Source organism: Anguilla anguilla, chromosome 17 (genome assembly GCF_013347855.1).
Source record: "Anguilla anguilla isolate fAngAng1 chromosome 17, fAngAng1.pri, whole genome shotgun sequence".
NCBI lineage: Eukaryota > Metazoa > Chordata > Actinopteri > Anguilliformes > Anguillidae > Anguilla > Anguilla anguilla.
Window position 1 is genome coordinate 234,655 of NC_049217.1, and position 21,111 is coordinate 255,765.

Genomic DNA, 21,111 nt, shown 5'->3' on the forward strand with positions numbered 1-21,111 from the left:
GACAGCATATGGGCCAACATTATCCTGGTATTTTTCCACTCACTGACAGGTCAATAAAGTGGCTTTGTTCTAAAGCCAGGCAGAGTGCTGGGGAACAGGCCAGCGTACAGCCCGTGGGTCACAGGTGCACGACCACCTAATTTATGCTTCTTATCTTGCATCAGCATAGCTATTCAGAGGACCTGAACCTACTGAACATGTCCCAATGTGGAGCAGGTGAGTCCCATCTGAAGTGATTAAACATGTCCCAATGTGGAGCAGGTGAGCCCCATCTGAAATGATTAAACATGTCCCAATGTGGAGCAGGTGAGCCCCATCTGAAATGATTAAACATGTCCCAATGTGGAGCACGTTAACTCTTTCTGAAACTATTAAACATGTCCCAATGTGGAGTAGGTGAGCCCCATCTGAGACTATTAAACATGTCCCAATGTGGAGCAGGTGAACTCTTTCTGAGACTATTAAACATGTCCCAATGTGGAGCAGGTGAGCCCCATCTGAAATGATTAAACATGTCCCAATGTGGAGCAGGTGAGCCCCATCTGAAATGATTAAACATGTCCCAATGTGGAGCACGTTAACTCTTTCTGAAACTATTAAACATGTCCCAATGTGGAGTAGGTGAGCCCCATCTGAGACTATTAAACATGTCCCAATGTGGAGCAGGTGAACTCTTTCTGAGACTATTAAACATGTCCCAATGTGGAGCAGGTGAGCCCCATCTGAGACTATTAAACATGTCCCAATGTGGAGCAGGTGAGCCCCATCTGAGACGATTAAACATGTCCCAATATGGAGCACGTTAACTCTTTCTGAGACTATTAAACATATCCCAATGTGGAGCAGGTGAGCCCCATCTGAGACTATTAAACATATCCCAATGTGGAGCACGTGAGCCCCATCTGAAATGATTAAACATGTCCCAATGTGGAGCACGTTAACTCTTTCTGAAACTATTAAACATGTCCCAATGTGGAACAGGTGAGCCCCATCTGAGACTATTAAACATGTCCCAATGTGGAGCACATTAACTCTTTCTGAGACTATTAAACATATCCCAATGTGGAGCAGGTGAGCCCCATCTGAAATGATTAAACATGTCCCAATGTGGAGCACGTTAACTCTTTCTGAAACTATTAATCATGTCTCAATGTGGAGCAGATGAGCCCCATCTGAAATTATTAAACATGTCCCAATGTGGAGCAGGTGAACACTTTCTGAAATTATTAAATATGTCCCAATGTGAAGCAGGTGAGTCCCATCTCAAATGAATTAATTGATTGCTTTCATCTGTCACTGATCCACTGCTGTAACACCTACACCATTGTAAATCTCTTTGCACTTCGATGCAAAAAGCCCTGTCGCAATCAGTAAAAGCACTAGAGATAACAGAAGAAATAACAGTCCCCTTCCCCAAAAGAGGGCTGAAACCAGGTTGATGATTATGGCATTTTATAACCTAATAACTGTCCACAAGTCAAACAACTGCCAATACTACAGTGGTATTGATATTGCTAAAATCCCCCGCTGAGCCCAAAGCAATCAATTTGCTCTTTGTATAGCAAAAGTCACTATTCATTTTGCGTTATTTCCATTGAACTGAAAGCGTGAGCATGAGCATTTGAAAACAAGCATTTCTATGTATGTAACTAAAATGACAAAGTGTGGTTTTTCTAGAAAAGAAACCTCTTGTCTGTCTTACAAACAGTAAGAAAAACTATCAGACTTAGAAATTGAGATCATACCAGTGCTCAGTAAATGACCTAAAAGCAAGCGACTACTACCCTCCCGAAGATCTACACATCCTGACTCTTCCCCCGCTTGGAAACCCTATATAGATTAGAATAATGATAGTGTCGTGTTCTTCAAGCTCATTTACATAGCTTTCAAATGAAGCTTACAGCTTCCTTCTAGCTGAAACTATGGCTTAGCTATTCTACCCTGTAGCAGCTTGCCTTCATTTTGCGTTTTTGCACGGGGCACGAGTGAAAGCTTAGCGCACACTTTATTTGCATATATATGCGCACCAAACGGACAGCATCTGACTGAAATACACGGCTTAGTCAAAAACAGAGAATGGGTAAATAAAGAATATATGTTTTGTGGGGTTTGTGACGACTCTGGTGTTCACTGGTTGGTAGGCGGAGCTAGTCATCATTCTTGATGGTGTACATCTGGCCTGGTGCATCCCAGGTAATAAAAACCCCACATTGCCCTTTGCAAGTGCTCTGCCCTTCCTTTGTTTTGTGCCTGTGTTGGAGCCATGGGCAATTTTTCGCTGCTTGGTTTGTGTTCTTTGTCTTGCACCTACAACACCTCACTGCCCCACTCCACTCTGTCTAACTTGCATTAATAAATTCATCTGTTATTATTATTTGGGAAACAACGGTCTCCCTTCTTTGCCATGGCTTACCCAGAGGGTACCACCCTCAATGAAATTAGCAACTGGAAGTGTAATATGGCAATATCACAACAGAATAAATAAAATAGAAAATGATTTTTGGATTTCTGTGTTGTTTTTCATAATAAACATGTCCTGTACATTTGCTGAGTGAGACTCCATATTTTGGTCAATGTGCTCTTTATTTCAAGCTTGGAACTATGTCTATACTTTATATAATTTTGGAGATAATGGGGTTTAGTTAAGACGGGTGGATTTTTACAAAAAAACCTGGATTTGAAGTGGGGTTTAAGGGGTTAATCAAACAGGTCTCAACTGGAGCAGGTGAACCAACCTTTTCGGCAGTGCGGTTCCATACAGTCACAATGTGGCCCATCTTTAGCAGATTTGACACTATTCCGCTTCCCATGAGTCCCAGTCCAAGGAATCCTATCCTGGAATGAACAGACTTTCAGCAGGCCCTCTCAGCACATGCATACTATGCTACAGATGCATCAAAACATTATGGGATGTTTCCACCTCAACTTATGACTACCTTCTCTGTTGGAAAACAGCAGAGTGGGACTAGAATAAAGAGAGACACGTGCGCTGCGTGCTAGTGTAACTAACAGCGTGAATAACGTGCATTTTATTACCGTTTATCTGTGGGGGTAATACTGCCGTTGATAGCTGTGCTGTCTGCTGCTTGGATAGAAGTTGATCCCGTGTCCTGTGTAAAGTCATCATTGGGTTTAATATAGATTAAGCCATACTTTAAAGGGAACTTTAACCGGAGGAGTACATATAAATCATAATATAATAATTATAAGGACATGTTGGCATGTCTATTTTTGACAACTTTTAGAGATGGGTTTACAATAACAGGATTGTAAAGTAGATATATACTGGTGTAATTACTTAACACTGTACTCATCAAACCCACTCACTCAAGGGCCAACATGAGTGCAGTCAGCAATGAAAAACAGTATAAGTCTGATGTGAAATAATTGACAGGAATGCAGTACTGACATGCGCTAAGACAGCTAGGTCCTAGCGCGTGTCACTGTCCAGTGGCAGACCTGGTGGAAATAAGAGCCAGCCCGGTTAGGGTTAGGGTTAGGGCTGGTGTAGTTTTAGCTGGGCTACCAGTCCTTGGTGAATCTGAGGCCCAGGTTTCGACCTAAAGGCTAACAGGCCAGCACCTCACAGATACAATGGAAAAATGATGTGTGGTGATCTACAGTCACAGTAAATTTATGGACTGAAGCTGACCAGGTCTATTTACTGCTGAAAGCAACCAGGTCCAAAACCAGTTTCACGCACAACTAGATGAAATGTGATCTGATAGTTTTGAGACATCTCTGCCTTAATGTAATCACATTTTGTATAAGGCATTCAAAAACTGGTTACTTCTGAATAAGGTAGGCTGATCTCTTTCAACAGAAAACAAACAAGGAAAGACACTAACCACGTTTACATGCAACCGTATTCCAAGTAACAATCCTTATTTTGGTTAGGATCATATTTTTACTAAGCTTGAAGAGATTAAGAGATCTTAAGTCATTCCTCATAGCTTTTATCTTCCATACCAGAACTCAATTTAGTTGCCCTTCTTTGAACCTTTTCCAGAGCCTTTCTTGTAGCACGGTCCACAGAACTGCACACAATACTAAAGTGTGGTCTAACAAATGTATTGCATAAGATAAGTATAACTGTATAACAGAATGGCTGAATTGATAGCATAATTGAAGTTTCCAAAAAAGAGCAGAATAATGATGTGTATGTAAACACCGTCATTCACAAGCTTGACAGGCAAATTACTCGACCAAGTAATCAATCAAACATTCATAAATAAAATGTGAATTATGATCAATTCTACATGGCAAGCCTAGTTACAAAAATAAAAATATAATCTCAAACATCTTCAGGCTGATAACTAACCTCCTCAATAATCTTCAGTCTTTTGCTAATGGGCTCCATCGACGAACCAGGCTGTGAAGAAAATAAATGAAGTTCAGGGAGATGTTTCCTTATGAAAAGCAGACATGTCTTTCACAGACTAAAACATACACACCAGAGAACAGGTGGATCCCAATCAGAATTTGAAAAAGTTCCACCCAAAACAGAAGCAATTCTGCAGACGTCTGCAATGCTGCATTCAAAAGCACTTTCAAAGTGAGCAAAAGACCTCTTTGCAAACATATTGTACCAATTACACGTGGAGCACAGTATTCCCAAACATGAAACAATATAAACAAAAAACAGGGGGAGAAAAGAATTTCATAAAATGAAATTAATAAAAAAATGAATGAACCACTGTCATTTGTTCATTATTAATGCAAGGCTCTGCAGCCCTGGCCTTGGAGAGCAACAGGGTCTGATGTGGTTTTTGTTTTCACCTCAAAATCAACAGGTAGTCCCTCCAGGATTTCGTTTTTTTTGTGATTGTTGCGATCAAAAATGCTTGATTTTGCAGCGGCTTTTCTCAAAAATTGCAATGCAATTTGCGAGGTTATGTGATTTTTTTGTGGTAAAATTGTGGGAAATGGCAAAAATTGTAAGTCGAGGAAAAAAATTGTGATCTATTTTTAACTACTACCTAATGAACAAAGAGTCATATGTAATCACTTCCTACGATAATAATAATTTTAGTTCTCATCTCATACTGTCTTTTTTTATTTTCAGAACATAAAGAACCATGGGCTCAAAGTAACAAAAAAATTCCAAAGTGACATAGCTTTACAAAACACAGTCTGTGACTGCAACATAGAATACATAGGCTACATCTTCTGTAAAAATAAGTGCTTTAAATGCTTTTTAAATAATATGAATTCAACTGTAAGGGTGTATAAACTCATGTATGAAACTACAACTCAACTATATCTGTAAATGAGAAGTTATTTTAATACAAAGTTTGTATTAAAATACGGATTTCTGGAGTAAACCAGTATGCAGTGATGAACGGTCTTTCCCAGCGGAGCAACAAGTAACATTACACAGGTCGAGCTACGCTATGCTTGCTAATTATGCTAGATAGCAGTGTTGATAACAGAAATTGTCCAAAGGAGCCATCTGCCAACAAAGATATTTATCAGAGAACAAATTTATTCACAAAATGGATCAAAGACTCCTGTGACAGATAAGTACTTATGATTACTTTCCCTAACCATTTTGTCATGCATTTCTTTATGACTGCAGCCCTTGCAGATGCATTTTGCTACATATTTTTTTAAATATGCTTTAATGCATATATACGGCACTGGATTTGGACAATTAATGCAGAGAAATCGCGGGAATTTTGCTAAATTGCAAGCCTCTGCAAATATTGCGGAATTTGGTTGAATTTGCATTAATTATTTCCTGGAGGGACTAAACAGGTGATTCTGACTCCAGGAACCAGGCGAAGAGAGTTACAGAAATGTATTTGTTTAGAGACTTTCATAAAAGTTTAGCATGTTTAAAGTTTATAATGATTACAGTGCCTTGTGAAAGTATTCACTCCCTTGGCATTTTTCCTATTTTGTTGCCTTACACCCTGGAATTAAAAATGATTTTTTGGGGGTTTGTATCTCTTGATTTACACAACATGCCTACCACTTTGAAGATGCAAAATATTTTTTTATTGTGAAACAAACAAGAAATAAGGCCAAAAAAAGAAAACTTGAGCATGCATAACTATTCACACCCCCCCCCCCCTCCAAAGTGAATACTTTGTAGAGCCACCTTTTGCAGCAATCACAGCTGCAAGTCTATTGGGGCATGTCTCTATAAGCTTGGCACATCTAGCCACTGGGATTTTTGCCCATTCTTCAAGGCAAAACTGCTGCAGCTCCTTGAAGTTGGATGGGTTCTGCTGGTGTACAGCAATCTTTAAGTCATACCACAGATTCTCAATTGGATTGAGGTCTGGGCTTCGACTAGGCCATTCCAAGACATTTAAATGTCACCCCTTAAACCACTCGAGTGTTGCTTTAGCAGTATGCTTAGGATCATTGCCCTGCTGGAAGATGAACCTCCGTCCCAGTCTCAAATCTCTGGAAGACTAGAACAGGTTTTCCTCAAGAATTTCCCTGTATTTAGCGCCATCCATCATTCCTTCAATTCTCACCAGTTTCCCAGTCCCTGCCGATGAAAAACATCCCTGCAGCATGATGGTGCCACCACCATGCTTCACTGTGGGGATGGTGTTCTCGGGGTGATGAGAGGTGTTGGGTTTGCGCCAGACACAGTGGCCAAAAAGTGATGGCCTTGATGGCCAAAAAGTTCAATTTTACTCTCATCTGACCAGAGCACCTTCTTCCATATGTTTGGGGAGTCTCCCACATGCTTTTTGGCAAACCCCACATGTTTTCTTATTTTGTTCTTTAAACAATGGCCACTCTTCCATAAAGCCCAGCTCTGTGGAGTGTACGGCTTAAAGTGGTCCTATGGACAGATACTCCACTGTGGAGCTTTCCAGCTCCTTCAGGGTTATCTTTGGTCTCTTTGTTGCCTCTCTGATTAATGCCCTCCTTGCCTGGGCTGTAAGTTTTGGTGGGCGGCCCTCTCTTGGCAGGTTTGTTGTGGTGCCATATTCTTTCCATTTTGTAATAATGGATTTAATGGTGATCTGTGGGATGTTCAAAGTTTTGGATATCTTTTTTATAACCAAACCCTGATCTGTACTTCTCCACAACTTTGTCCCTGACCTGACACTGTTTGACATTGGCAGGGAAATTTGCCACATTTCACTTGGGACCCCACCCACATAATCAGCTGTGCTGCTCATCCCACAAATGCATGATCCTTACAAATGGGACATCATTGTAAAGGGAAATGAACAGGCTTTCCAATGATATAACATACAATGCTAATAATACAGTGACAACAGAGACATGATCGAACACAAACACAAATTTCCAGACATCCTTATGGACAGGGAAGCCTCACGTTTCATCCAGTCAATTTAATTTCATCTAACGTTACACTTGATTCACTCATTAGCTCCGCCAGATAAAGTCTTACTCTTTGAGATCATGTAATAGGAATAAAATAAGAAAATATAATTCATTTAACTTACTGAGAACAGATAAGAAATAATGAGGCTGTGTCAATAGCTAATGCGTTATTGCAAGTGAGTGTGTGTCATCTAGTCACGCGTCAGAGCGCATTGTAGTTTTTTTCACCACTGAATTCTTATGGACAGGGAAGCTTGCTAGATAAAGTCTTTGAGATCATGTAGTAGGAATAAAATAAGAAAACAAAATTAATTTACTGAGAATAGATAATAAGAAACAATAACAACAAATTAATAACAACAATAATAATATTCATAAAATTACATGTGTTTATTTTTATTTATTTGTTTGCTTATAAGTTAAATGTTCTCAAATATAGAAACTTTAATAAAATACAAGTTGTTCAAATTGATTTGAAAAATTTGCACTTTTTGACAAAATATCGGTCGAAACATTGGTAATTGGTGGGCTAGGACTCTCCAAAATCAGGATCAGCATCGGACCCAAAAATCTGGCAGCGGTCAGGCTCTAGCCAAGATCAAAGAAAGTTCCGGAAGCGACGAGGGAAAAAAATATCTGGAAAGGGGTTACAAAGCCTAAGGCTCTGGGACTCCACCGAACTACAGTGAGAGCCAAATGGAGAACACTTGGACCAGTGGTGAATCTTCCCAGGAAAAGCAGATCTGCCAAAATTTATCCAAGGGCACAACTCATCTAGGAAGGCATGAAAGATCCCAGAACATCATCCAAAGAGCTGCAGACCTCTCTAGTCTCATTTAAGGTCAGTGTTCATGACTCCGAAATAAGAAAGAGACTAGGCAAAAATTGGATTCAAGGGAGAGTAGCAAGGTGGAAACTACTGCTAACTAAGAGAAACATCAGTGTTTGACTCACATTTTCAAAAAAGCACCTGGATGATCCCCAAGCTTTTTAGGATAATGTTCTTTGGACAGATGAGTTAAAAGTGGACATTTTTGGACAACGAGCATCCAAATTATGCCTGGCATAAAGCAAATAAAGCATTTCACTGTAAGAAAATCATACCAACAGTCAAACATGATGGTGGCAGTGTGGTAATGTGCGGACGCTTTGCTGCCTCGGAACCTGGAGGACTAGCCATTATTGAAGGAACCATGACCATGAATTCTGCTCTGTACCAGAATATTCTTAAGTAGAAAGTCCTGTCAACTGTCAGTTAGCTGAAGCTAAACTGTAATTGGGTTATGAGGCAAGACAATGAACCAAAACACAAAAGCAAATCCACATCTGAATGGCTGAAAATAATCAAAATGAAAGTTCTGGAGTGACCTAAGCCGCGTTTCCAGGAACTTTACCCCGGAACTAGGAACCTTTTGAGGAACTCAGTGCGTTTCCACCGCAGGAACTAGGGTCTTAGTTCCTGGGGCATTATTTTACCCCCCAAAAAGTTCCTGCTCAGGGGGTAGTACTTTCCGAAAGTACAGGAACCTTTTGGGTGGAGCTTGCAGCGCTGAACATTTCTGATTGGTCGAGTACTCGCAGCATTTTTTTGTATTTATTTTCAACCGCCATGTTTGAAAATATGCAGCCGCAAACCAATTTGTTTTCATAATAACTTCAAATCAAACTTGTATGTTATGCGGCGCAGTAGCCTAGTTTTGGTTATAGCCTGCCAACGTCTTGGAATTATAACGTGTGCTCTTCTGTTCTTTTCTTGCTTTAGTATTCGTTTTATAAAATGCTAAGCATTCGTGCTGGGACAGCATATTACGTAGGCTACCAAAACATTCAAACGGATTAATTCGGTTGCTGAATATTTTCTTCCGGATTTTCTTTGTTAGCCCGTTGTAATTGACTCAAAACGTTTGATACAGTTATGTGAGGTATGCGGCAGTTCTGCGTAATTAACATTGGTGATACAGTAAAAGCAAACTGGAAATCACCTTCCGCACTTTTTGTCAGGGTAAAATAACAGGTTAATTCTAGTAATCGTCCCTTTAGCTTTTTCAGACTGCCGTAATTTTACTCCATTTTACTGCCATTCTTCAATTCCACGAAAAGACCAGGAAGACTATGGACTAATTTATGGTTCATGGTTCGCATTTGGAGGGCACACTTCGCTGCTCGGCTAGCAGTAACTTCGAAGGAAAGCTGTGGCACTACTAATTTAAATTTTCACGCAAGTCCGAGTTTTCGTTCTATTCTTGTCATTTTGCGATTAGCCTATATGGAATTGACGATGAGAAAGTAATCAAACAGCAAATTGTTTACAACGTGTGCATGTTTTCATACGTCAGTGGGCTAATTTGCCTAATCTTCGTGGGACTTTAGACCGCGGTGGAAACGCAGACAGCCATGGGTTGAAGGAACCTTTTAGTACCTAGAAAAGTAGTTCCTGGGACTAAAAGTTCCGGGTAATTTTGGTGGAAACGCGGCTCTAGTCATCACTTGAACCCAATAGACCTGCTGTAGCAGGACCTGAAAAATTGAGAAAATCAGGACAGGGGCAAATACTTTTTCACGAAGCTGCAAATGCGTAACTAACTCAAAACTTTAACCAGCAGAGTGACTTCTAAATATTGAATCGTTAAACATTAGAAAACATGCTAAATGGGTAGTGCTGGGTAGTACGCCACTCTGTACTACCCATCATACGTCACTCTGTACTACCCATCATATGTAACTCTGTACTACCCATCATACGCCACTCTGTACTACCATCATACGGCACTCTGTACTACCATCATACGGCACTCTATACTACCGTCATACGGCGCTCTGTACTACCATCATACGGCACTCTGTACTACCCATCTTACGACGCTCTGCACTTCCATCTTACGCCACTCTGTACTACCATCATACGGCACTCTGTACTACCCATCATACGCCACTCTGTACTACCCATCTTACGACGCTCTGCACTTCCATCTTACGCCACTCTGTACTACCATCATACGGCACTCTGTACTACCCATCATACGCCACTCTGTACTACCCATCTTACGACGCTCTGCACTTCCATCTTACGCCACTCTGTACTACCATCATACGGCACTCTGTACTACCCATCATACGCCACTCTGTACTACCCATCATATGTAACTCTGTACTACCCATCATACGCCACTCTGTACTACCGTCATACGGCACTCTGTACTACCGTCATACTCCGCTCTGTACTACCGTCATACGGCGCTCTGTACTACCATCATACGGCGCTCTGCACTTCCATCTTACGGCGCTCTGTACTACCGTCATACGGCGCTCTGCACTTCCGTCTTACGCCGCTCTGCACTACCGTCATACGCCGCTCTGCACTACCGTCATACGCCGCTCTGCACTACCGTCATACGGCGCTCTGCACTACCGTCATACGCCGCTCTGCACTACCGTCATACGCCGCTCTGCACTACCGTCATACGCCGCTCTGCACTACCGTCATACGCCGCTCTGCACTACCGTCATACGCCGCTCTGCACTACCGTCATACGCCGCTCTGTACTACCGTCATACGCCGCTCTGTACTACCGTCATACGCCGCTCTGTACTACCGTCATACGCCGCTCTGTACTACCGTCATACGCCGCTCTGTACTACCGTCATACGGCGCTCTGTACTACCGTCATACGGCGCTCTGTACTACCGTCATACGGCGCTCTGTACTACCGTCATACGGCGCTCTGTACTACCGTCATACGGCGCTCTGTACTACCGTCATACGGCACTCTGTACTACCGTCATACGGCACTCTGTACTACCGTCATACGGCACTCTGTACTACCGTCATACGGCACTCTGTACTACCGTCATACGGCACTCTGTACTACCGTCATACGGCACTCTGTACTACCGTCATACGGCACTCTGTACTACCGTCATACGGCACTCTGTACTACCGTCATACGGCACTCGGTACTACCGTCATACGGCACTCGGTACTACCGTCATACGGCACTCTGTACTACCGTCATACGGCACTCTGTACTACCGTCATACGGCACTCTGTACTACCGTCATACGGCACTCTGTACTACCGTCATACGGCACTCTGTACTACCGTCATACGGCACTCTGTACTACCGTCATACGGCACTCTGTACTACCGTCATACGGCACTCTGTACTACCGTCATACGGCACTCTGTACTACCGTCATACGGCACTCTGTACTACCGTCATACGGCACTCTGTACTACCGTCATACGGCACTCTGTACTACCGTCATACGGCACTCTGTACTACCGTCATACGGCACTCTGTACTACAGTCATACGCCACTCTGTACTACCATCATACGCCACTCTGTACTACCCATCATACGGCGCTCTGTACTACCCATCATACGGCGCTCTGTACTACTATCGTACGGCGCTCTGTACTACCATCGTACGCCGCTCTGTACTACCATCGTACGCCACTGTGTACTACCATCGTACGCCACTGTGTACTACCATCGTACGGCACCGTACTACCATCGTACGCCGCTCTGTACTACCATCGTACGCCGCTCTGTACTACCATCGTACGTCGCTCTGTACTACCATCGTACGCCGCTCTGTACTACCATCGTACGCCGCTCTGTACTACCATCATACGCCACTGTACTACCATCATACGCCACTCTGTACTACCATCATACGCCACTCTGTACTACCATCATACGGCACTGTACTACCATCATACGGCACTGTACTACCATCATACGCCACTCTGTACTACCATCATACGCCACTCTGTACTACCATCATACGCCGCTCTGTACTACCATCATACGCCGCTCTGTACTACCATCATACGCCGCTCTGTACTACCATCATACGGCTCTGTACTACCATCATACGCCACTCTGTACTACCATCATACGCCACTCTGTACTACCATCATACGCCACTCTGTACTACCATCATAGGGCACTGTACTACCATCATACGGCGCTCCGTACTACCATCATACGGCGCTCCATACTACAGTCATACGCTGCTCTGTACTACCATCATACGGCGCTCTGTACTACCCATCATAGGACGCTCTGTACTACCCATCATACGGCGCTCTGTACTACCATCATACGGCACTCTGTACTACCATCATACGGCACTGTACTACCATCATACGCCACTCTGTACTACCATCATACGCCACTCTGTACTACCATCATACGCCACTCTGTACTACCATCATACGCCACTCTGTACTACCATCATACGCCGCTCTGTACTACCATCATACGCCGCTCTGTACTACCATCATACGCCGCTCTGTACTACCATCATACGGCACTGTACTACCATCATACGGCACTGTACTACCCATCATACGGCACTCTGTACTAGTCATACGCCACTCTGTACTACCATCATACGGCGCTCTGTACTACGATCATACGGCGCTCTGTACTACCATCATACGGCGCTCTGTACTACCATCATACGGCGCTCTGTACTACCATCATACGGCGCTCTGTACTACCATCATACGGCGCTCTGTACTACCATCATACGGCGCTCTGTACTACCATCATACGGCGCTCTGTACTACCCATCATACGGCGCTCCGTACTACCGTCATACGGTGTTCCGTACTACCGTCATACGGCGCTCTGTACTACCGTCATACGGCACTCTGTACTACCGTCATACGGCACTCTGTACTACCGTCATACGCCGCTCTGTACTACCGTCATACGCCGCTCTGTACTACCGTCATACGCCGCTCTGTACTACCCATCCTACGCCGCTCTGTACTACCCATCCTACGGCGCTCTGTACTACCCATCCTACGGCGCTCTGTACTACCGTCATACGGCGTTCTGTACTACCCATCATACGGCGCTCTGTACTACCCATCATACGGCGCTCTGTACTACCCATCATACGGCGCTCTGTACTACCCATCATACGGCGCTCTGTACTACCGTCATACGGCGCTCTGTACTACCGTCATACGGCGCTCTGTACTACCGTCATACGGCGCTCTGTACTACCGTCATACGGCGCTCTGTACTACAGTCATACGGCGCTCTGTACTACCCATCATAGGACGCTCTGTACTACCCATCATACGGCGCTCTGTACTACCATCATACAGCACTGTACTACCATCATACAGCACTGTACTACCATCATACGGCACTCTGTACTACCATTCTGTACTACTGTAATACAGCGCTCGGTACTACCATCATACGGCACTCTGTATTACCCATTATATAGAGGCCACAGCATTTGCAAATCTGCTCCGTGAATGCTTTTGCAACTTTATATTTAAAGGCACATCTTGGTTATATATTGTCATTTAAACGTGCAAATACATCTTTTTTTTGCATCCTGTAACTGTTTAGCCATTTTTTTAACGAGTTTTGCCCATCCCTATATAATTTAATTTCTGATGGGCTCTCCAGGACTAGGGTTGCAGACCCCTCTATTTATTGAATTCCTACAGAGGCAAAACTATGTTACTTTCAAATTCATAGTGCAGTCCAGCAGTGCTGCTGCTTACCTTCTCAGAGTGGCTGAGCAGAAAGTGGAAATGAGGATCATCCTTTACTGGCTACAATAGAAAACAGTTACATGGGAAACTCAGCTTGAAAGAGTGCTGCTGCAATGTTAAATCTAGAGTTAAATCTAGAATGAAGTTACATGGGTACAACACAATAAAATATAATACATTAGTTACTTGAAGTCACTACAAGGCACTGTAATCAAGACTGGCCAAGTTTTGCAAAGCAGTGTGGTTTTCCATGTCTCCACTGTTTTTTGGGTTTGGGTAGAGTTTGTTTAGTACCAGAACACACAAACCTACCAGATATATATATATCAGGGTTTTTCCTACCATAGAAAGGCTTAAGCCTTTTTAAGTGTTTCTGCGGAGCACCTTAAGCTGAATGAACGTAAAAAGGCATTATTATTAGGGGCCAAGCACCGAAGGTGCAGGGCACCTATTGTAATCGTTAGTATTATTATTATTTCTGCAATGCGAGTCTATGGCAGCCCATAGAACCCATTGGTGGATTTTTATGAAATTTCGCACATTGATAAAGGACAGTCCAATGTATCCAGGCATCGAATTTGGGGTCAATCCATCCAACTCTGTAGCGCCACCAACAGGCCAAACTTCAAGGTACATTTTTGCTTATAACTTTTGAACCGTTTGGCCTAGAGTTGTGGGGATTGTTTCCCCTGAATCCTTGGGTCATGCCGATGCTAATGCACCCATTGCCGTTAAAACGCGTCATAATAGATTTTCCGCCATTTTGAATTATTCGAAAAACCTACTTTTGCGAACTAGTCTTAGGGCGTTGATCCGATCACCACCAAATTCGGCACGTATGATCTACAGATGGTGCTGACCAAAAGTTACTCACAGAATTTTGATAAAGCTATTTATATGGCCACAATGAGCCAATGAAAATTGAGGAGGGCGTGGCTTGTAACATGAAGGTGTGTAAATTCTGGACGGTTGCTCCGAACACCATGAAACTTGGTAGGCACATCGGCAGCCATGAGTGGAGGCTAACCCTCCATTTTCGGCCCGATCAAGCAAAGTGGTGGCGCTAGAGAGCTCATTTTCCGTTTAGACACAACCGCTAGGCCGATGTTTTCGAAACTCGGCACACATGTATTGGGGAACTCCAAATGGACAGGGAGCAAATATGAAGCCGATTGGCCAAAAGGTGGCGCTGTCATGAGCAAAAAGATGTTTTTCTTAGATAAACTTGATCAAGCGTATCTCCGGCCCCATTTGAGCTACAGTCATGAAATTTTGCACATATGTGCAACTCGTCAAGGACCCATCGTCCAATTAGGACCCATCTTCTGCTAATTAGACATTTTGTGTCCTAGAGCTGTGATCTTCCACAAATTAAACTTTTTTGACAAATGCTTCAATTGCTTTCTGCCATGGAAGTCTACGGCGGCCCCCTACTCTTAGCGATAAGTGTCATGGGATCTTTAGTGACCACAGAGAGTCAGGACCTCGGTTTAACGTCTCATCCGAAAGACGGCATCTCCTACAGCACAGTGTCCCCATCACTGCACTGGGGCGTTGGGGTTTATTTGTACTTGTGTGAAGATTGCCCCCTGCTGGCCCACCCAACACCACTTCCAGCAGCAACTCAGTATTCCCTGGTGGTCTCCCATCCAAGTACTAACCAAGCCCACACCCGCTTAGCTTCAGCCATTTGGCAGGAGCAGAGTGCATGGAGGTATGGCTGCTGGCGACATATCAGAATGAATGTAAAAACAATGGTCAGAGTTCTATGCGTTGACAAAAAAAAAAAAAAAACAGAGGTGGCTTGATCTCAAACGGAAAGGTAAGCCGGCAACAGGAATGACCTGCCAATCAACAATAAGTGTTTGGACGAACGTTTGTGTGTTTGGTGTGTGACAGATGCTCATCGCCAAGCTAATCAAACCGCTGATTGGATATTTCTCTGTACCGTCAACTTGGAATGGTAGTCACAATCATCGACTCGGATAAGCAAATTGCAAGCCATCGATAAGGTAAGCCTATACAAAGAATAAATGAAGTATAAACTTATTTTGTTAGGGAGTAATTCTTGTGGATGGTAACAATAGCGATAGCAGATAGAGAGAAGATAACTAATGTAGCCAGTTTTACAACTAAAGAAATTGCTAACTTAGTTACCTTACATAGATATTCATGTACTGAATTAAGTTACATTAGCCAGCGAAGCTAGTTAGTTTACATTACATAAAGATACCTCGACTGAACTAACGTTAGTATCTAACGTGGTTTGGTACCTAAACAAAGTTAGGCTGTGTGTATATTATATATATATATATATATATATATATATATATATATATATATATATATATATACACATATACACACACACAGTGAGCACCATAATTCATTGGACAGTGACACATTTTTTGTTATTTTGGTTCTGTACTCTAGCACTTTGCATTTGAAAGGATACAATGAGGTTGAAGTGCAGACTGTCAGCTTTAATTTGGGGGTATTTTCATACATATCGGATGAACCGTTTAGAAATTATAGAACCTTTTGTACATAGTCCCCCCCCCCCATTTTCGGGCATCAAAAAATATTGGACAGTTTAACAATGTAGAAGAAAGTAATCATTTTTAATATTTGGTCGCATATCCTTTGCATGCAATGACTGCTTGAAGTCTGCGACGCATAGACATCACCAGACGCTGGGTATCTTCCCTGGTGATGCTCTGCCAGGCCTGTACTGCAGCCATCTTCAGTTCCTGCTTGTTTCGGGGACTTTTTGCCCTCAGTCTCCTCTTCAGCAAGTAAAATGCATGTTCAATTGGATTCACATCCGGTGATTGACTCGGCCAGTCAAGGATTTTCCGCTTTTTGGCAGTCAAAAACCCCTTCATTGCTCTAGCAGTATGTTTCGGTCATTGTCTTGTTGCATGATGAAGTGCCGTCCAATGAGTACGGAGGCATTTGGTTTTATCGGAGCAGATAAAATATTTATGTAGACTTCAGAATTCATTGTTCTACCTCTCAATTCTACTTCTGTCTGCAGTCACATCATCGATGAAGACAAGTGAGCCCGTTCCACTGGCAGCCATACAGGCCCAAGCCATAACACCCCCTCCACCATGTTTCATGGATGAAGTGGTATGCTTTGGATCATGGGCATTTCCTTTTTTTCTCCACACTTTCCTCTTTCCATCACTCTGGTACATGTTAATCTTTGTCTCATATGTCCACAAGACTTTGTTCCAGAACTCTTGGGGATCTTTTAGGTGCTTTTTAGCAAACTGTAATCTCGCCTTTCTGTTCTTCAGGCTTATCAGTCGTTTGCATCGTGTAGTGTACCCTCTGTAGTCCTGCTGGTATAGTCTTCTACGTATGGTAGACTTTGACACATCTACACCTGCATCCAGGAGAGTGTTTTTGATCTGTTGGCCTGTTGTCAGGGGGGTTTTCTTCCCATAGCGAGTATTCTCCGGTCATCCACTACAGTGGTCTTCCTCGGTTGACCGGGTCTTTTGACATAATTGAGTTCACCAGTTGTTTTTTTCTTGTTAATGATGAACCAAACTATTGACTTGGGCATGCCCAGGGTTTTTGCAATGTTCCTGATTGATTGATTTTCATTTCTGAGACTTATGACGGCCAGCTTAACTTGCATCGACATTGCTGTCTTCCTCATGTTGTCACACCCCAACAACAATCTCCAAAGGCAATTGCAAAGTCTAGAATCAAGACTAGACATCAACAGCTCTCTTCTGCATTCACTAACGACACAAATGAATACACCTGCCTAACGAAACATCTGTGAAGCCAATTCAACAAATACTTGTAGTACCTTAAAATGGGGGGACGAAGTACAAAAGGTGCTCTCATTTCTAAATGGTTCATCTGATATGGATAAAAATACCCTCAAATTAAACCTGACAGTCTGCACTTCGACCTCGTTTTATTGCATCCTTTCAAACTCAAAGTGCTAGAGTACAGAACCAAAATAACAAAAAATGTGTCCCTGTCTAATGAATTATGGTGCTCACTATATATATATATATTATATATATATATATATATATATATATATGTGCAGCAGGGTTGGGGTCAAATCCATTTCAATTCAATCAAATAGTGAAATGAATCAAAATTCTATTCATGAACTGAAAAATGCGTATTAGGATTTTTCAAGCAATGTGATCAGTTTGATGAATACACTTTGCACACATACAAAATTGAAATGTTTGTGAGCCAGGCTCTGTCATACATTGGTGAAGAAAGGGGTTCATATGACCTACACTGCTGTCCCATTTGAATCCTGTGACTGTTCCAGGCATCAGCCATTCAACAGAAGAAGGCTCAGGGTCAGAGTCAGATAAATCCTTAAAGAAGAAATGAAGAACATTTACCTTGTATTTAGATTTACCAGGTAATATGTCTGAAATACAATGAGCTTGTCTTTCTAAGAACTAGAGGCAGCGAGAGAAGCAGGCAGCACAGGCCATAATCCCATAATGGTCAACAGCACTGGAAAGAAATGCGTGACTATAATCTGACCCCGACTGCAGGTGTGGGGCGGGTAGTCTTAGAGTTCAGCTCTGTTTCAGAAGCAGATCTGAATGACTTAATTTAAAAAAGAACAGTGGATGTTGTACAGGGGTCCACAACTCCAGTCCTGGAGGGCCAGTCGCATGCTGGTCTTTGCCCCAAACAATTACCATAGCTTTAGTTTTCTGACAGCTCTATAAACGACCCTGGTTCACTCTACTTAAGCAGTTAAATATTTAGGATACACTTGTAATCCGCACCTGTAGCTGGAGCTTATACCAATGTCAGATGAAGATATAATTGAACCAGTTAAACTAATAGCAGATGTTGGCACAAAATCCTGAAATGGTTGTGCACCCCTAATGTAGTGTGAACTCCCCACAATGGCGTTTGTCCTTTACCTTGTCATCCCTTTGAGGACAGCATCCTCCAAGAGCACTCCGGTCATCCCCCTGTTCCAGAAGCAGTTTTACAGCTTTCCCAGGATTCTTTCGCCCTTTCACATCAGATGCAGCTGACTTGTTTTTGTCTTCGGAATTATGGGACCCCTGCAACAAAGTAGGAATTAAGAGTAGGAATTCCAACGAAGCAAGAGTTTATTTTCTAGTCTTTAAGAATCTCAAAAATAAAGTGGCACAAGTCACCTTGAATCAAAGTGCATTGCTGTTGACAACAATACTGTGCATCTGTTACATAGCTGTAACCCATTCACCTGTTCTTTTCCTTTAGTCTTCTTCAGAAACTCCTCCACTGCATCCACTGCCTGCTGGAAGCGCTTCCCTTTGTTGATCTTAATCATTTCCTCCTTGTGGGGGTGGTAAGGCTTCAGCTGCTCCACTTTTATCCAGGCGCTACAAATACAACCCATTTACTGACCTGACAAACGTTCTGTCAATGTGCACAAGAGCACTTTCAGAAATGTGAAATTATTAAAATAAGATATGTACTCACTGATCTTCAGTTCCAAAGAATTTCACAAAAAAACATTTTTTGCCTCTTGGCTTCTTCAAATCCTTTGGAGGGCTTACGATCTAAAACAAAAAAAAACCTGTCACATTACATGGAGCATTTCCAGGAACTAACTTTCCACTGAAAACATACGTATATACAAGGTTTACAAAAAATATTTACACGGAATAAGCTTAGTGAGCAGAACATAGTTTCAAACCTGATCTTGATATTTGCAGACGGTCATATTGCTCATAGTACACTCAACATCTGTACCAAACTAAATTGATTAAAACAAAAACTTAAAAAGCTAGATGGCATTCTCAGCACCAATTGTCAAACATGCCTGTTATTAATTTAAGGAAGCCACAATGTTTCGTTGTAGAATGTATATTTTTTAAACTGATAAACTCACCTTCCCTGGCCAAGGTGGATACCGTCCCAGCTTTCCCCTATAAAACATTAACCCAAATACCCATCAATACATTAGGCCACATTTACTCAGTGAGGAGCTTGCTAACTTACTGGCAAAGTCTGAGACTCAGCTAGCTCGCAAGCAAACAATAACGTTCTTGCTGAATGAGGACAATAAAACTATAAGTTGCAAAGTAGGCTATTGTATGCCGTATATTCCAAACCCAAGATTAGCAAGCTAGTTAGCTACAAGGTTTCTGATACCACTAAGGCCCCTACAATATTTTGGTTTACAACCTGGCTAACGTTACCTACCTAAGATTGCTTTTATTTTAAAGCGTAACTTTAATGTTTGTGCAGTAAAACAAGACTATGATTGTCCGTGCACTCTTGCTATTTTAGCTACTTAGCCTCCATCTTTGCTAGCTGCTAAATTGTTCAAATATCGGAAGCACAAGCTATAGAACCAAGCTGGTTATTGTTGCTACCATCTGCTGCCATACAGATAGACCTAACCGTAGCAAAACTGCAATCTTAATGGTTTTGGTCATAGATCAGAAAAACAACACTATTACGATTTGTTTTAAAATCTACAGTATAAAATGCAGCTGGTTACATAGAGGTTCATTTCTGGGTGCGGCTATTTTGCTAATGTGCTAGCTATTTTCTCCTGAAAAGGAACTCGGTTTGTTTGGGTCAGAACGTCATTAGCCAACGTTAGGCAGCTCAGTGTTCGACCACTTCTTTGCAACTCGGTTCGCTAAACGCTAAAAGAAAACCTGAAATAAACGGCAATGTACGCATATTTCCATGTAATATACACCAGAAGTTAAAATAATTTAACACAATCAGATGTTTCTCACCAAACCAAATCCCCGATCCTCAAATGCACGGTCGCCATCTTAGAACTCCTAATACATCGCACAGGATGCCGGGAAAGAAAACACGCCCTCTTTACAGATAGCCTGAGCCAGGGGAAACTGGGCTGCGTCCGAATAGTTAAAAAAATGACGTCCTATGGCCAAAGATATTTATACAAACGAAATTATTTTGGACAGAACTTTTTATCTCTAAATTTTCTTCACACTGATCTAATTACGACCCAGGCACCGAGTCCCACAGAAGATATAAGAGTTTATATTTAATTCCAATTTGGTCCGCATTTTAATCTCTTCTGTACTTTTAATTATTGTTGCACCTCTGTCTCATTCGCCATTTGATGTTTGTACATTTCGTTAGGTGCAAGTCTTGTTGGGTAATTTTGTGTTTCATGTCAGGTCCCCCTTGCAAAAGGGATTTCAATCTCAATGGGGTTTTCCTGGATAAATAAAATAAAATAAATAGTTTTACATAGTTTAAGTTGCTCTTAAATTAT

The 21,111-nt window shown here is 42.3% G+C and overlaps 1 protein-coding gene across 4 annotated transcripts in view; it reads right to left on the reverse strand.

Annotated features, from left to right (window-relative positions):
* LOC118216247 (putative oxidoreductase GLYR1) overlaps window positions 1-20,697 on the reverse strand; it is a 31,362-nt gene extending 10,665 nt beyond the window's left edge. For 2 of the 4 annotated variants that reach the window (XR_004762989.1, XM_035397321.1), the window contains exons 1-10: window positions 20,600-20,697; window positions 19,738-19,774; window positions 19,326-19,405; window positions 19,087-19,225; window positions 18,776-18,922; window positions 18,125-18,208; window positions 13,857-13,907; window positions 4,322-4,372; window positions 3,037-3,110; window positions 2,736-2,835 (exon numbers count right to left, since the gene is read on the reverse strand). Coding sequence is in view for 3 of the 4 variants with exons in the window: in XM_035397321.1 (XP_035253212.1) it covers window positions 2,736-2,835; window positions 3,037-3,110; window positions 4,322-4,372; window positions 13,857-13,907; window positions 18,125-18,208; window positions 18,776-18,922; window positions 19,087-19,225; window positions 19,326-19,405; window positions 19,738-19,774; window positions 20,600-20,637 (801 nt within the window). In the remaining variant the exon portion in view is untranslated. The remainder of the gene's footprint in view (window positions 1-2,735; window positions 2,836-3,036; window positions 3,111-4,321; window positions 4,373-13,856; window positions 13,908-18,124; window positions 18,209-18,775; window positions 18,923-19,086; window positions 19,226-19,325; window positions 19,406-19,737; window positions 19,775-20,599) is intronic. The other 2 variants (XM_035397322.1, XM_035397323.1) reach the window with 2 other exon arrangements.
* Between the last annotated feature and the right edge of the window lie 414 nt (window positions 20,698-21,111).